This window comes from Geotrypetes seraphini, chromosome 3, assembly GCF_902459505.1.
Source record: "Geotrypetes seraphini chromosome 3, aGeoSer1.1, whole genome shotgun sequence".
Lineage (NCBI taxonomy): Eukaryota > Metazoa > Chordata > Amphibia > Gymnophiona > Dermophiidae > Geotrypetes > Geotrypetes seraphini.
In genome coordinates this window covers 398766355-398784618 of record NC_047086.1, presented here as the reverse complement: position 1 = coordinate 398784618, position 18264 = coordinate 398766355, and the positions used below count along the sequence as shown (strand labels likewise).

General features: G+C 41.6%; 1 protein-coding gene across 1 annotated transcript in view; it reads left to right on the top strand.

Annotated features, from left to right (window-relative positions):
* DNAH8 (dynein axonemal heavy chain 8) overlaps nucleotides 1-18264 on the top strand; it is a 1666792-nt gene that overhangs the window by 1068850 nt on the left and 579678 nt on the right. The window contains 1 exon segment of the mRNA XM_033937418.1: nucleotides 2504-2608. Coding sequence (XP_033793309.1) covers nucleotides 2504-2608 — 105 coding nt within the window.

Genomic DNA, 18264 nt, shown 5'->3' with positions numbered 1-18264 from the left:
GTAATACTGCGTTCAACACTGGTCGCCATACATGATAAAGGACATAGTACTACTCGAAAGGGTCCAGAAAAGAGCGACAAAAATAGTTAAGGGACTGGAGGAGTTGCTGTACAGTGAGAGGCTAGAGAAACTGGGCCTCTTCTCCCTTGAAAAGAGGAGACTGAGAGTGGACATTATCGAAACATTCAAGATAATGAAGGGAATAGACTTAGTAGAGAAAGAGATTGTTCACTATCTCCAAGGTGGAGAGAACGAGAGGGCACTCTCATAAGTTAAATGGGGATAGATTCCGTATAAACGTAAGGAAGTTCTTCTTCACCCAGAGAGTGGTAGAAATCTGGAACGCTCTTCCAGAGGCTGTTATAGGGGAAAGCACCCTCTAGGGATTCAAGAGAAGGTTAGACAAGTTCCTGCTGAACCAGAACGTATGCAGGTAAGGCTAGACTCAAAGCCCTGGTCTTTGACCAAAGGGCCACCGCGTGAGTGGACTGCTGGGCACGATGGACCACTGGTCTGACCCAGCAGCAGCAATTCTTATGTACTTGATTTAGTAAAGAATAAACAGCTCAGCTGCTCATCCAGTTGTTGAGTATAGAGCTTACAGTCTAGTTAAGACAGACAAACTGGGCAAGAAGGTGCATCAATACTCATCATAAAAGGTAACTGCAAACCTGTAATGTAATGTAAGCCTTGTCTCTCTCCTATAGCTCCCTAATTCAAGAGGAGACATCTCCCAGCTCCAGCTCCACTCCGTAATGGATCAGAAACCAGTTCTATGCATGAATGTTATCTTTTTTTAAAAAAAACAAACAAACCACATCCGTTTCTCCATACTGTACTAAAACTTTATCTTCTGTTCTTATAATGAATTGAGTACAAGACTTCTGGCCTTGGGTGCTGAACACAGTATACAGACCTCCCATATTAAAAGAAAAGGCTTTTTATGCTTGGGAGAAAATTTTGCACCATTTCATTCCATCATCATTATGCTGTACAAATTATTCTCTGGATACAAGCAGGGGAGATGCAGGCACACTTGTTGGTGAAGTCCTAGACTGATACTTTGTATCGGTGCTCTTCCTTAATTACAATAAGCTTTTGGCTTACTGGGCATGTGCAAGGACTCCTGCCTTCTGAGGCTTCTCCTTTTGCCTTGCCAGTTTTTTCTTAGCCGTTCCTGATAGGTCGCAGCTCTCTCTCCTTTTTCTCATGTACCACACCAAAAAGAAAAGAAGATAGGAGAAGAAGATATGAGATAGAAGGTATCTCAGTTATTCCTGTTCTTGAAAGGCCTGCCAATGTAGTGCTTTACAAAAAAACAAACAAACCTTTCAGAGTACCAAGGAACCAGATTCCTACATTAAAACCCAACCAACATTAGGATCACGATTTACCCGGTCCGCCAGAGGAAAGAGCTGACTGCATCAATAGTGGCTTTCTGTTTGGTGGCATGACCTCACTGCTCCTGCTAACTGCTGTCCCTGGATAACACCTGTTACGGTAAGTAACTGTGCTTTTTGGATAAAATGGTTCTTTGCTTTAAAAAGGTTGCTGACCCCTGAACTAAATGGAGCATCCCCAGAGGCTGAAACCAGCCAGAGGTCTCACCTCAAGGAACACTTTTTGATAGAGTAAGAGGATTCACATCCCCATGAAGTATAGTGCGCTTGGCCTGACTTAACAGTTTTCCAGGCCTCTCTCCCACTTACTACTCCCCAAAGTCTCAAAAAGGTTCTAAACAGATCCAAAGAAGCCTTTTATTCAACAGCTCTCCTCTCAAGCAAATATATGCAAATTATATATGCAGTTCATAGGTTGCTGTGAAAACTATTTTTAATGCTGAGCCTCTTCAACCTCTCTCTTAGAACCAGGCTTATAAGGGTTAGGCACTAGGCCAGCATTCTTCCCCTCAAGGATCACCTGTGGAGTCTAATCTCTAAGAAAGTCCTGAGTTCAGCCTCAATCTAAGAGGTTGAAACCAGCCAGAGGTCTCTCCTCAAGGAGCACTCTTTGGTTAGGGTGAGAGGATTCACACTCCCATTTTAAAATGCTCACAACTTTGAGGCTACCCCCCTCCCAAGAAGTATGAAAGTGGACTGATGAGGATGGTTGTCAATGACACACATTAGTCTGCAGTGTCACGACCCCATATGGGAAGATATTTAGCAGCTCTCCTTTAGCTCAAAATGGCCCCAGTTTAAAAATTAATGAAGACCACTGGACTAAAGAGTTCCCACACAACAGTGGCAGGTGGGACAAATGCACATGCTCTGTGAGCATCCCAAACACTTCTGGAAAAGTTACTGGAATACTGTTTTGTGCCAAGCTCCATTAGTGACATCACTCAATCAAGTCTTGCTGTCCTCAGAGAGTAACTTTGTTTTATGTATATAAGTGAAATTATTTTAATCATTCACACATATAATTGGTGTAAATGGTAGTACCTGCTTATAGAGAATTACCCCTACATTATATAACTATAATTGGTTTTCTTTTTTAAAAGCCTCATCTACCAGGATTATTTGACAATTTGAATGAAGTGGAATTTCATACGAAAGATTATGATCGCATGTTGTCAGTCATATCACGAGAAGGGGAAAGGATTGATGTAAGTGTTCAGACTATAGAGGTAGAACTAAGGCCAAATGCTGCTTTTCTGGAGGTATCATTTGTCTAAGGCAGATTTATCCAACATGCTAGCCAGAACCTAACCTACATAGTGTTGCTGTTTAGGTCATGGAAGCACCTCCAAATAGTACTTTTTGTTGTGCTTTTGGAAAAACAGCACAATTCCCGATTCCCCACTGTGATTCAGTTCTTTGTAAGTTCAAACCATGTGGTGCAGGAAATTCAGGAGTTCTTGCAATTTTAAGTCTTGTGAGACTTGAAATCATTTGACCAAACTTCCTGAACCATGTAGCTCAAACTTACAGAGACCTGAATCGCTGTAGGAAATCAGGATTCATGCTGTTTCTTCTGTAGCTGAAGCTTGAAAACAAGGTGAGGGAATAGGTTGTGGGATCCATGAAAGAGATTGGGTGAAGGCTGGGGGTGGGAGACTGAGAGAGAGATTGGGTGAAGGCTTTGCTGGAGACATGAGATAACAGAGAGAGATTGTGTGAAGACTGGGAGAAGTATGCAAGAGAGAGAGAGACTGGTGAAAGCTGGGGAGATACTTGAGAAAGAATGAGAGAGTGAGATGATGAAGGCTGGGGGATACATGAGAGAGAGAGAGAGAGTATCTGGGTGTCTCCAGAATTGTACACAATATTCTAAATGAGGTCTCACTAGAGTTTTCTACAGGGGCATCAATACCTCCTTTTTTCTACTGGCCATCTCTCTTCTTATGCACCCTAGCATCCTTCTAGCAGTTACGTTTATTTATGTAATACTGTTAAAAACAATACAATTATTTTATTCAAATATAGAACAAAGGAATTTGTGTCTACAACTCTTCATAATTACTTTCCCTGTAAATGCTATGTGAAAATTGGTGGAGACAGGTCACATAAAGTGCTAGAATTTGCTTTGAAGGCAATGAATGGAAATAGAAACAGTTTTAGTTTTAAATTCTTTATTCATTTTAAATCTTAAACAAGTGTACAATAAAATATCCATTAAACTTTCAATATAACACTTGAAATTCTTAATCATATCATCTAGAACAAAAATATACATCCCCACCTCCCACCCTTCTTAAAGTAACAGTTTTAAGAAAGCCCCCTTTTTTTGTAATTCATTACATACATTAGTCCCAGTCTTTCAAAAAAGTGTACACTTTTTACAAAGGGTTTGTATTATCAAAAAGACTGTGCTCTTCTTGGGAAGAGTTTGCATACTTTCTGAAAGAAGACACACTCTTTCTTGATATTGTGTATATGTGCAAATAGTGCATGGATGTACACATTGGAAAAGAACAAACTTTTCTGAGAGGATGCGTACTTCCTTTTATTTTATTTATTGATTTTGAAAAACATACAGACAGTGCAATCAAAAACAATAAACCAATCTTATAAAAGCACTTATATATAACAAATATATATTAGAATAAACCCTCTATCTTATAATCCCTCCCACCCACCCTCCTGGAAGTGTATTTAGCTTGTAATATCAGATCTGGTAAAATAGATTAATTTATGACAACTTTAGTTACCTAGAACGTGTGTTACGAAATCATCTAATGGACCCCAGATTTCTTTACATTTCCGGGTAACACCCTTATGTTCTGTTAGAATTTTTTCAAATCTATAATACGTTTCCCAGCAAAATGGAAAATTTAACCTATCACGTTGCTTCCAGTTTCTAGTTATCATTTGTAGAGCCACACCCATCATTATCAAAATGAGTTTGTCCTTATGTTTTTAAGAGGGTTCTTATTCATTATAGAAGTTCCAAATATAATTATTCCGTATATTAATAGAATGGGAACTTCAAGAATAAGATTTATCTTGCTTCATTTGGATTTCCAAAAAATGAATATTAAAGGACATTGAAATAAAAAGGTAATCTAGAATTCCCACCTCTAGATTACAGTGCCAGCATTTATTTGAATTTGCATTATTTACTTTGTGTAATCTCACTGGCGTCCAATAAACTCTATACAATAAAAAGTATAAAGTTTGTTTCATCTATGCAGCCAATAGACAGTGCAATTGGGAGTTCCAAAGCTAGGGCCATTGTTTTAATGAGATATTATACTGTTTCTCTAAGCTCCAAATGTCTCGCAGACCTGCCTTATGTTTTTTAGTTGAGTATTCACAACTTGTACCAATTAGAGGCTTGGTGACCTTGGAAGTTCACTTGAAAACACAAGAATTGGAAGCTATGTTGTACGATTAATGATCTCCATTCAGGAAATCCTTTTATAATTGCTTGTTTTAATTGTAGCCATTTGAAGCATTGATTTATTGGTAAGTCAAATGTTTGTTGTAGTTGGGTAAAAGATTGCAGATTATTTTGGGGACATATATCATCTAGTGTTCTAATACCGGCGTTTATCCAGTCTTTCCATAAGATTTTTGAATTTGCTATCATAATTTTAGAATTTAGCCATAGAGATTGAGATTTTGTTTTCTTAACCAGGAGTGGCAACATAGCATCCAAAGATCTAGAGTCTTCCAAGTAGCTTTAAAAATTCTATTATCTTTATAGATCTATATAATAAAACCGTAGGCGGCGCATGCGCATTCTTATCGGCGTGCTTCCATGATCCGTATGTCCATGGCCGCCAAGAGTGCAGCATGCCCCGCGCTTACTACGGCCCCAAGCGCAGCTGAGTTCGGCACGGCGGTTTCCCCAGATAGGGGAAGTAGAACATCTCACTTCCGACGCGCAGCTGAGTTCGGCACGGCGGTTTCCCCAAATAGGGGAAGTCGAAAAACTCACTCCCGGCTTTCCTCGACACGGCGGTTTCCCCAGATAGGGGAAGCCGAACAGCTCACTCCCGCCTCATGGTCCTGCCGCCGCTCCTGTTCACAGCGGCCTGCACGTCAAAGACTCCCCCCCCATCCTCCCGCAACAGCCGCTACCGCTCATGTTCAAAGCGGCCTGCTGAGGTTCGCGGCCGGCTGTAGCAAACCTCTCAGGCCGCTGTCCACCTCAGTAGCATGTTCCCTCTGACGCGATCGCGTCAGAGGGAACGTGCTACTGAGGTGGACAGCGGCCTGCGAGGTTCGCTACAGCCGGCCGCGAACCTCAGCAGGCCGCTTTAAATAGGAGTGGCAGCGGTGGCAGAAACCATGGATCCACAGGCACAACTAAGCGCCAGCTCCTCCCGAACTCACACACACACCTAATTGTCAGCTCATTTGAAGAGCCCGAATTCACAGCCACACCTAAACATGCAGACCGGGATCGTGGGAGGATGCGCCCTGGCAAGTGGTGCACAGGGACTTGAGAGGGAATTGGCTGGGGAGAAATACAGGCAGACAGCTTTATGATGTTCCCAGAACAAATGTGGCAGCTCAACCTAACCTGAATGGAAGTAAAGAGGTATGTACGTTCTTCTTTGCTTCCACAGTTGTCAAAACAAATTTCAGACACTCACAGAAGGACAGGAACACTGGACAAGGAGAGAGAGACACACAGACACTCACAGAAGGACAGGGGGCTAAAGAGACAGATTAAAAAAAAACCACCACAGAGGACAAGGACAGAGAGACACACAGACACTCACAGAAGGACAGGGGGCTAAAGAGACAGATTGAAAAAAAAAAATACAGTGGACAAGGAGAGAGAGAGACAAAGACACTCAGAATTTCTGGACAGGGATCTAAAGAGACATTGAAAAAAAACCCACAAGAAACACTGGACAAGGAGAGAGAGACACACAGACACTCAGACTTATACAGATTTGCAGAAAAAATGGACAAAAAAACAATTTATTAAGCACAAAGTATGCAACAAATAGGAAAAATATAAAAACTTTAAATAAATCAACCATACGATGGATATTAAAGCTCTCACATTAAGTTTTCAGTAATTTTCACATATATTCTAGCACCCGTTAATCTAACGGACTTAAACACTAGTACTTAATAAATGATTAAGTTGGAGTGGAGCCATCAGATTCATTTCAAGAGAAAGCCAATCTGGGAAGTTTTCTAAAAGTTCTGGAAGAACCCAGTTCGTACCTTGGTGAAGAATATATGCTTGATGATACTTATAAAAATTTGGAAAATTGATTCCACCATTAAGTTGATTTTTTTGTAACGAAGATAAGGCAATTCTAGGGGTCTTACCAGACCTCAAAAAATCCAAGAGTTCTATTAATTTCTTTTATAAAAAGAGATCTGAAAATAGATAGGCATCATACTCATCTGATAGCAAATTACTGGAGCAAGCATCATTTTAATTGTTTGTACTCTCCCCCACCAAGTAAGATGTAACGGATTCCATCGCTCACACATCTCCTTAACCATTGTCAATATTCGTTTTTCATTGGCAAGTATAGTATCATCTAATGTTCTTTGGATTATTATTCCTAGGTATTTTATTTATTCTATCATCTTTCCATAGGAATGGAAAAGGATCAAATAAACCTTTAACACTATGAAAATTTAACGGGAGGACTTCTGATTTGTTCCAGTTTATCTGATAACCTGAGACGATTCCAAAATATTCAATCAATTGAAGCAAAGAAGGAATAATTAATTCTGGTTTAGTCAAATGCAACAAGATATCTTCGTAGGCAGAAATTTTGTACATTCGATCTGCATATGAGATTCCCTTTATATCCACCGCTTGTTGAATTGCCAGTAGTAAAGGTTCTGAAATAAGATAAAAAATAAGTGGAGACAAGGGGCATCCTTGTCGAACTCCCCTCTCTAATGGAAATTTTTCAGTAAAAATGTTGATATAAAGGCTAGCAGAAGAAAAATTATAAAGTGTTTTTATCATTTGCACAAAACTATACCAAAACTCAAACCATTTCATATATTGATACATGAAAGACCATTCAACAAGGTTGAATGCCTTTTTGGCATCAAGAGACAGTGAAAAACTGGAACATCCAATGAATTTGCTAAATTAAGTATAAGGAGAGCCAATCTAGTATTATTAGAGGAAAATCTGTGAGCAATGAAACCCATTTGATGCATACCGATGATATAAGGAAGAGCTTTTTCCAATCTAAGAGCTAAAAATTTAGCTAATAATTTCCCATCAACATTAATGATATTGGCCTATAATTAATCACCATCACCGGGTCTTTATTTGGTTTAGGGAGTACTATTGTTAAAGCTTCAGCCATGGATCCAGATAATTTTGACAGTTGTACATAAGAACATAAGAACTGCCATCTCCGGATCAGACCTTCGGTCCATCAAGTCCGGCGATCCGCACACGCGGAGGGAGGCCCTGCCAGGTGTACACCTGGCGTAATTTATAGTCCACCATATCTTTATATGCCTCTCTTAAGGAGATATGCATCTAGTTTGCTCTTGAAGCCTAGGACGGTCGATTCCGCAATAATCTCCTCTGGGAGGGCATTCCAGGTGTCAACCACTCTCTGAGTGAAGCAGAACTTCCTGACATTAGTCCTGAACCTGTCCCCCCTTAGCTTCATTACATGTCCTCTAGTCCGTGTCAAATTGGACAATGTAAATAATCTTCTCTGCTCTATTTTGTCGATTCCTTTCAGTATTTTGAAGGTCTCGATCATATCCCCACGCAATCTCCTTTTCTCAAGGGAGAACAATCCTAGTGTTATAAGTCTATGTGTTTGATATAATTTAAAAAGATAAGGTAATAAACTGGATTGGAAAGATTTATAGAATTCCACAGTGTATCCTTCATTTCCTGGTGCCGAATCTATTGTGAGAGACTTCAATGCAATTTGGATTTCAGGAAAAGATATAGGAGCATCAAGGGATTCTTTTATGTGATCTGAAATTTTAGGTCCCTTAATAGATTGTAAAAATTCTTAAGTTTTGCTTGTATTTTTGATATCTAAATCAGAGGAATACAATTTTTTTATAGTAATGTAGAAATTGGGATAGAATATCAGACTGATTAGTATATATTATGCCCTTTTCATCTTTAATAGTTGTAATCTTTTCTCTCTGGTTTTTAGCTTTAAGGTAATTTGCCAGAATTCTCCCTGCTTTATTTTAGTTACTATAGTAGACAGCTTGTTGTAGAAACAGATATTTCCTGGCTAACTGACTACTAAATGGTATTGTATTTGTATTTAGCAGCAATCAAATCATTTAATGCTGTTTGATTCCATTGTGATATAAGTTTTAATTCAAGATTGTAAATAGTTTTTTCTAAATTAGAAAACTCAAGCCATATAGATTTATGGATGTAAGCCGAATAAGCAATAATTTGTCCAAGCAACAATGCCTTAAAGGCATCCTATAGTGTTTCTTGAGAGATCTGCTCTGAAGCATTAATTTGAAAGAATTCTGAGATTTTAAACTGCATTTCTTCTATAAATTTTGAATCTACAAGTAAAGAATTATTGAATTTCCAAACTGGGTTTACAGCGTGTTCTACATCAAATTGATATTTAACCCAAATACCTGTGTGGTCAGTAATGATAATTGGATCAATTTCTGAATTAATAATTTTATTAACAAGATGGTTTGATATTAAAAAAGAATCAATTTGTGAAAATGAGTGGTGGACTTGGGAACAAAACGTGAACTCGCATGTGGTTGGATTAAGAATTCTCTAAATATCTCTTAAACCACAAATTTTTACAAAGTGATCTAACCCCATAGATTTCATTTGCCTAGCAGGTTGTTTATCCAAATATAGGTCCATAACAGCATTGAAGTCTCCCGCTACTACCAAGTTAGGCAGGTTAGGTGATAAAATATTTTTTTTTTATATTTTTTTAAAATTCAGGTTGATGAGAATTTGGAGCATAGAGATTACAAAGAGTCAGGGTATTATTCCCGTAAGTCATATTAATGTAGATCCATCTGCCCAATGGATATGCGTGTATATTATCAAAGGTTGCAGAAAGCTTTTTGTTAATCTGGATTGCCACCCCAGCTTTCTTTCCAACTGCAGGAGCAAAAAAAAAACCCCAATCTTTGATCCATCCTCCTTTCAATTTAGCTGATTCATCTGCTGACAAATGTGTTTCCTGAATGAAATATATATCTGCTTGTTGTCTTTTCAGATAAGAAATAATTTTTTTTCCTTTTAATTGGGTGGCAAGCATACTGCTCCTATGAAGAGGTTTGTTTGTTTTTTTAAAGGAGGTTCTTGTAAATAACAAACAATGAAATGAAATGAAAATTTGTTGACTGCGCATCCCTAAAATTTCATCCTTCATCTAGACAAAACTAAACCCAGTTCAATAAAAACCCAAAAACCTTTGTAGGTTGTAATACTTTCTGAATTTCACTTTACTGTCTACTAGATTCTTGAGATGTTTTCTTCTGTAGTCTAATACGAGACGTATCAAGCCCTATTTTTTTTTAGGGATGATATAGTATATAAGACAAATTCTGTTACCTCCCCTCTAGAGTCAATATGATAGGTATTTAATCTCAACCCACGAACAAAATCTTGCAGAAAACCACACATCTTTTTCCTCTGCTCCTCCCACTTAGCTGAGAAGCACAGAGCCCCCTGTAGTTTTTATTTCTGTAAGCAAACCATACAGAAGTGTTTCTGATCTGTTCTGCTTCTTTTTCTTATTTCTTTGCTTTAGTTTGTATTTTTTTCTGTAACTTCAGTGCCTTCAGGCTCCTTTTGGAAGGGTTATCTGCCTGGGAAAGGAAGTAGTTTCCATGGAGCCAGAATGTAGCTTCACCAGATAAGCTTCAGGCTGACCTGTGGAGCCAGCTTGCTGTGTGCCACTTCTAGGCTCAGGTCCATTCCCCTGGGAGCGAGCTTACCTCCTGACCTTGTCAGAGGCTTAAGCACAGGCTGTATGTGCTCTGAATAAGAACCTGTGGGGTATAAGCTGCATTTTCCTACTTCCAGTCGCATGGCGGGGTTCCGAGGGAGCGGAGGTTTCAGTCAGAGTCTATCTGACTGGCAGCTTGAAGATTCTAAAGATCGCACTGTTTAGTGAAATGTTTGAAGCAGAAATTCACTTCAGCTGCACAGACACAGCTGACAGACTAGCACTTTGTAGACATTAAGTATAGCCCCCATTACTTAACATGGGAGTGGGGGGAGAGGTTTCTAAAAACTGTTTTCAGAAGTTTCTGGGGGTAGTGTTCAAGTCTTCCCCAAAACCCATGTTTTGCCATTTTTTTTTTGCTTTTCTCAATCATCTCCACTGGTCGTTTTTGGCGCAAATTTTTTGGCAGTGGCCATCTTGGATTTTTATCAACCTTTTTATGACTTCTTTTTTCTACTTCATAACCCCTCAATTTTGACAAAATAGACTTATTTCATATCCCCCGGGTTTATTCTGTATTCTCCAGCAGGGAAGCCAGAGAAGGAATTCAATGTCCGGGCTACACTACAGCATTTCTTGGACATTCAGATTGTAGAACCAGTTCCTGAAAATGAATTGGACTCCAGCAGATACTCCTTATATTTTATCATATCAAAGAAAGGCTCAGAGGGTTGGAGACCCATTCTGGATCTCAAGTTGGTCAATGCCTTTCTCCAGATTCCGCACTTGTGAATGGAGATGGCGCATTCGGTCATTCCAGCAATGGCTCTAAAAGAAGCTCCAGAAACATAGACACATGAAGGCAGACAAAGGCCAATGGCCCATCCAGCCTGCCTATCTACAGTAACGATTATCTCTTCCTCTCTCTAAGAAATCCCATGTGCCTATCCCAGGCTTTCTTGAAATCAGTCTCTGTCTCCACCCCCTCTACTGGGAGATTGTTCCACGCATCTACCACCCTTTCTGTAAAAAAGTATTTCCTTATATTACTCCTGAGCCTATCACCTCTTATGCCCTCTCATTCCAGAGCTTCCTTTCAAATGAAAGAGATTCGACTTATGCGCATTTATGCCACGTAGGTATTTAAATGTCTCTATCATATCTCCCCTCTCCCACCTTTCCCCCAAAGTATACAGATTGAGATCTTTAAGTCTATCCTCATATGCCTTATGACGAAGACCACACGCCATTTTGGTAGCCTTCCTCAGGACCGACTCCATACTTTTTATATCTTTTTGAAGGTGCGGCCTCCAGAGTTGTACACAATATTCTAAATGAGGTCTCACCAGAGTCTTATACAGGGACATCAATACCTCCTTTTTCCTACTGACTATACCTATTATTATTATTATTATACCTCTCCCTATGCATCCTAGCATCCTTCTAGCTTTCGCCGTCACTTTTTCAACCTGTTTGGCAACCTTAAGATCATCACATCCAGTCACACATAAGTCCCGCTCTTCTGTCATGCACATAAGTCCTTCACCTCCTAAACTACCATTCCCTTGGTTTTTTGCAGCCCAAATGCATGACCTTACGTTTCTTAGCATTAAATTTTAGTTGCTAAATTTCAGACCATTCTTCAAGCTTTGCCAGGAAGCAAAGAGGAAAGCAAGAGTCAGCAGTAGAAAGGGAGAAAAGCAGTTTTAAAGCTGTTTTAAAGCAGAGGAGGGAGACAGAGAAGAGCAGGAGGCTAGGGGCAGGGCGAGAGTTAGCTCCGCCCACCCCCACCGCGTCGGAGAGTCAGAAACCGAACTCCCTCATAAAAGGGGGCGGAGCCAAGGGCGAACGCGGTGCAATAGCATCAGGCAAGAGGAGCAGCAGAAGCAAAGAGGAAAGCAAGAGAGTCAGCAGGAGAAAGGGAGAAAAGCAGTTTTAAAGCTGTTTTAAAGCAGAGGAGGGAGACAGAGAAGAGCAGGAGGCTAGGGGCAGGGCGAGAGTTAGCTCCGCCCACCCCCACCGCGTCGGAGAGTCAGAAACCGAACTCCCTCATAAAAGGGGGCGGAGCCAACGGTGCGCAGCCGTTAGGCGCGTGGCGAAGGTGAGCGGCAAAGGCGCTCGCCTTAGCAAGAGCGCCTTTGCGAAGGGCCTCAAGAAGGGCCAAGTCACTACACCCAAGAGCACAGGGAAGGACTGAAAGGTAAAGAAGCGGCAAGAACAGAAGGTAAGAATAAGCAGGAGCAGAAGGGACGAACACATTCAAGCAGCAGTAAGGTAAGGAAGAGAAAGGACAGCACACACAAGAAGGCATTAAGGCAAAAAGCAGATATAGAAGGAACAACCACACACAAGCAAAAGTTAGGCAAGGTTGTGCAAAGGCAGCAGGCACAGAAGGAACATGTAAACTTAACTGTTTTCTTAAAGTAGTAACCCCAATGGAAGCAGAAGGTAACCAGAAGATGAGCTTTCCAGTGTTCTGCTCGGACTGTCATATGTATGGCTACCTCCCCTCGGGAAGACAGTCATACGTATGCAATCGGTGTCAGGAGCTGAAAAGCTTGAGGAAAGAAGTCAAGCGACTTGAGGACAAGATACAGGAGCTAGAAGGAATGTACACCACAGAGGACCCTACCAGGGTATTTGAAGACTTCAAGAGTGAGAGACACATCGAGAAGGAAGTCAGGGAACTCGAGGAATTCATTGAGGAAGCATACAGGAGGAGGGTGGAAGAGAACGAACTCCAGAGGAGAGATGAAGTTACACCAACACCAACTTGGAAGGGGGAGCAAGAAGCAGGTGACCTCATAGAAGACACCCACAGAAGAATACCGCACGAGGGGGAAGAATTGGCTAGTCGATGCCCAGAAGAAGAGAGAGTGAAGCACGCTGAGGACATTGACCTGAGACCGAAACGAAAATTGAAGAAGGAAAAGTCAACGATCCTGGTGGGAGACTCGATACTGAGGCATGTGGACAGCCACATAGCAGGAGGTAGAGAGGATCGACTGGTGACCTGCCTCCCAGGAGCGAGAACCAAGGACATCGTGGACAAAATTGGGATGATCCTGGATGGAGCGGAGACAGAAGAGACCGCAGTAATGATCCACATTGGGACGAATGATGTCAGCAGGAGAGACTACAGAAGAGGCACGCTGATAGAACAGTTCAAGATTCTGGGAAGGAAGCTGAAGATGAGAGCCCAGAAGATAGTATTCTCAGAGATCCTACCGGTACCAAGGGCAGATGTGAAAAGGCAGGAAGAACTACAATCAATAAATGCGTGGATGAGGAGATGGTGTGAGGAAGAAGGATTCCTCTTCGTGAGAAACTGGACAACGTTCTGGGGCAAGAGCAAGCTCTACAGGAGAGATGGACTGCACCTGAGCACGGCGGGAACAAGACTTCTAGCAAACAATGTCAAGAGAGGAATAGAACAGGCTTTAAACTAAGAGAAAGGGGAAAGCCGACAGTTGACCTAGCGTCAATGATTCGGAAGAAGGTATCCCGTGAAGATACTGAGGGGAAAAAAGGCAGGGAAGAAACAAGAGAAAAATTACAGGAGTCAACTAACCCAGAAGAGGAGGTTAGAAAGATTGTAGCAAAAGAGAAGACACCAAAGACCGAAGCACAGGGAAAAGAAAAGAAAACAACAAAATGCCAGGATCTAAACTGCATATATACTAATGCAAGGAGTTTAAGAAACAAAATGGGGGAGCTAGAAGCCATGGCCAATGCAGAGGACATAGACATCATTGGAATCTCTGAAACGTGGTGGAATGAGGAAAACAAATGGGATACAGCACTGCTGGGGTACAAGCTCTATCGCCGGGATAGGTCAGGTCAGAAAGGAGGAGGAATAGCCCTATACGTAAAAGAAAGCATACAATCGACAAGAATGGACACAGCGGAGATGATCAACAAACTGGAATCGCTATGGGTTAAAATACCGGGTAGGAAAGGGCATGAAATAAAGATGGGCCTATACTATCGTCCACCCGGGCAAACCGGAGATAGCGATAAAGAAATGGATGCCGAGATGAAGCGAGAATGCAAAAGCGGTTACACAGTTGTTATGGGAGACTTCAACTATCCTGGGATAGACTGGAGTCTTGGAAGCTCAAGATGCGCTAGGGAGACAGAATTCCTGGAGGCTATACAAGATTGCTTCATGGAGCAGCTTGTTAGAGAACCGACGAGAGGAAATGCCACTCTGGATTTAATCCTAAATGGACTAAGGGGACCTGCAAAGGAAGTGGAAGTAGTGGGACCGTTGGGAAACAGTGATCATAATATGATCAAGTTCAAGGTTGAAGTAGGCATACCGAACGGAAAGAGAACCATAGCGACATCTTTCAACTTCAGGAAAGGAAACTATGAAGCAATGAGGGAAATGGTAAGGAAGAAACTTAGGAACACTTCCAAAAAATGGCAAACAGTAGAACATGCCTGGTCTTTTTTCAAAGACACAGTGAGCGAGGCACAAAATCTGCACATCCCCAGATTCAGAAAGGGGTGCAAAAAGGGTCGAACAAAAATGGATGACTAAAATAGTGAAGGAAGCGATAGGCAATAAGAAAAATTCATTCAGGAAATGGAAAAAGGACAAAACAGAAGGGAACCAGAAGGAGCACAGGAAGTATCAAAAAGAATGTAACCATGTGGTTCGAAAAGCCAAAAGAGAGTATGAAGAGAGGCTAGCCAGGGAGGCACGAAATTTCAAACCGTTCTTCAGATATGTTAAAGGGAAACAGCCAGCTAGGGAGGAGGTGGGACCGCTGGACGAAGGAGACAGGAAGGGAGCGGTGAAGGAGGAGAAAGAAGTCGCAGAAAGACTCAACATGTTCTTCTTGTCTGTATTTACAAACGAAGACACAACCAACATACCGGAACCTGAACAAATCTTCAATGGAAATCAAACAGAAAAATTAACATCCATGGAAGTGAGCCTTGATGATGTACACAGGCAGATAGAAAAACTTAAAACTGACAAATCCCCGGGTCCGGATGGAATCCATCCCAGGGTTCTGAAGGAATTAAAGGAGGAGATAGCGGAACTACTGCAGCAAATTTGCAACCTATCCTTGAAAACAGGCATGATCCCGGAGGATTGGAAGATAGCCAATGTCACGCCCATCTTTAAAAAGGGATCAAGAGGTGACCCGGGAAACTACAGACCAGTGAGTTTGACCTCGGTTCCGGGGAAACTGGCGGAAGCACTGATTAAAGAACACATCGATGAACATCTGGAAAGAAACGAACTTTTGAAAACAACCCAACATGGTTTCTGCAGGGGGAGATCGTGCCTAACAAACTTATTGCACTTCTTCGAAGGAATTAACAAACGGATGGACAGAGGAGACCCCATAGACATCATATACCTTGATTTCCAAAAAGCCTTTGACAAGGTGTCTCACGAATGTCTACTCCGGAAACTGAAGAACCATGGAGTGGACGGAGACGTACATAGATGGATCAGAAACTGGTTGGCGGGTAGGAAACAGAGGGTAGGGGTGAAGGGCCACTACTCGGACTGGATGGGGGTCACGAGTGGTGTTCCGCAGGGCTCAGTGCTCGGGCCGCTGCTATTTAATATATTCATAAATGATCTAGAAACAGGCACGAAGTGTGAGATAATAAAATTTGCGGACGATACAAAACTATTTAGTGGAGCTGGGACTAAAGAGGAATGCGAAGAATTGCAAAGAGACTTGAACAAATTGGGGGAATGGGCGGCGAGATGGCAGATGAAGTTCAACATTGAGAAATGTAAAGTATTGCATGTTGGAAACAGAAACCCGAGGTACAACTATACGATGGGAGGGATATTATTGAATGAGAGCAACCAAGAAAGGGACTTGGGGGTAATGGTGGACATGACAATGAAGCCGACGGCACAGTGCGCAACAGCTGCTAAGAAAGCAAATAGAATGCTAGGCATAATCAAGAAGGGTATTACAACAAGGACAAAAGAAGTTATCCTGCCATTGTATCGGGCGATAGTGCGCCCGCATCTGGAATACTGCGTCCAATATTGGTCTCCGTACCTTAGGAAGGATATGGCGTTACTCGAGAGGGTTCAGAGGAGAGCGACACGCTTGATAAAAGGGATGGAAAACCTCTCATACGCTGAGAGATTGGAGAAACTGGGTCTCTTTTCCCTGGAGAAGAGGAGACTTAGAGGGGATATGATAGAGACTTATAAGATCATGAAGGGCATAGAGAGAGTAGAGAAGGACAGATTTTTCAAACTTTCGAAAAATAAAAGAACAAGAGGACACTTGGAAAAGTTGAAAGGGGACAGATTTAAAACGAATGCTAGGAAGTTCTTCTTTACCCAACGAGTGATGGACACCTGGAATGCGCTTCCAGAGGGCGTAATAGGGCAGAGTACAGTACAGGGGTTTAAGAAAGGATTGGACAATTTCCTGCTGGAAAAGGGGATAGAGGGGTATAAATAGAGGATTACTGCACAGGTCCTGGACCTGTTGGGCCGCCGCGTGAGCGGACTGCTGGGCATGATGGACCTCAGGTCTGACCCAGCAGAGGCATTGCTTATGTTCTTATGTTCTTCATATTATTCACACCATCCTGTGTGTCTATTCTACTGCAGATTTTGGTATCATCCGCAAAGAGGCAAATATTACCCAACAGTCCTACAGCAATATCGCTTATGAAAATGTTAAAAAGAACAGGCCCAAGAACAGAACCTTGAAGCACACCACTGGTAACATCCCTTTCCTAAGAGTGATCTCCATTGATCAGTTGCAAAGGTTAGGACTGTAAACCAGGCGTGGATGTTATTTAAAAATACCATCGTGGAAGCCCAGACCAGATGTATTCCACGTATTAGCAAAGGTGGAAGGAAGAGGAAACCAGAGCCGGCATGATTAAAAGGTGAAGTGAAAGAGGCTATTAGAGCCAAAAAAATTCCTTTAAAAAATGTCTAAAGCAGGGGTAGGGAACTCCAGTCCTCGAGAGCCGTATTCCAGTCGGGTTTTCAGGATTTCCCCAATGAATATGCATGAGATCTGTATGAATGCACTGCTTTCAATGCATATTCATTGGGGGAATCCTGAAAACCCGACTGGAATACAGCTTTTGAGGACCGGAGTTCCCTACCTCTGGGCTAAAGGATCCGAATGAAGAAAATAAGAAGAAACACAAGCACTAGAAAGTTAGATGCAAAGCATTGATAAAGACAGCTAAGAAAGAATATGAAGAGAAACTTGCAAAAGAGGCAAAAACTCATAACAATTTTTTTAGATACATCAGAAGCAGAAAACTTGTGAGGGAATCTATTGAAACTATCCTTCCCTTCATCAAAAGCCATTTCCCACCCAGGAAAGCTGGGGACTTCCCTCCCCTTCAGATTCACCGAGCTCTGGAACTACCTTACCACCCCTCTTCGGAACCTGAGCTCTCTCCAATTTTTCTGTAAACATCTGAAAACCTGGCTTTTCTCAAAAATGTAACACTCCCCCCCTCCTTTGATATCCTAGTCCTTTGATTTCTTAGTCCCCCAAACTCTCTTCTTTCCTCCTATCTTCTTCCTTTCCTCAAAGTTCCTTTTTCATCTCAATTCCTGTAAACCATGTCGAGCTCTACGACTGTGGAGATGGTGCGGTATATAAACCTAAGGTTTAGTTTAGTATCTGTGGGACCGTTGGATGATCAAGGAGCAAAAGGGGCACTCAGGGAAGATAAGGACATAGCGGAAAGACTGAATTAATTCTTTGCTTTGGTCTTTATGGAAGAAGTTGTAAGAGATCTACCTGAACCGGAAATGGTTTTCAAGGATGATGATGCAGAGGAGCTGAAAGAAATCTTGGTGAATCTGGAAGATGTACTAAGCTAGATCGACAAGTTAAAATGTGATAAATCGCCAGGACTGGATGGTATACATCCCAGGATACTAAAAGAACTCAAACATGAAATTGCTGACCTACTGTTAGTGATCT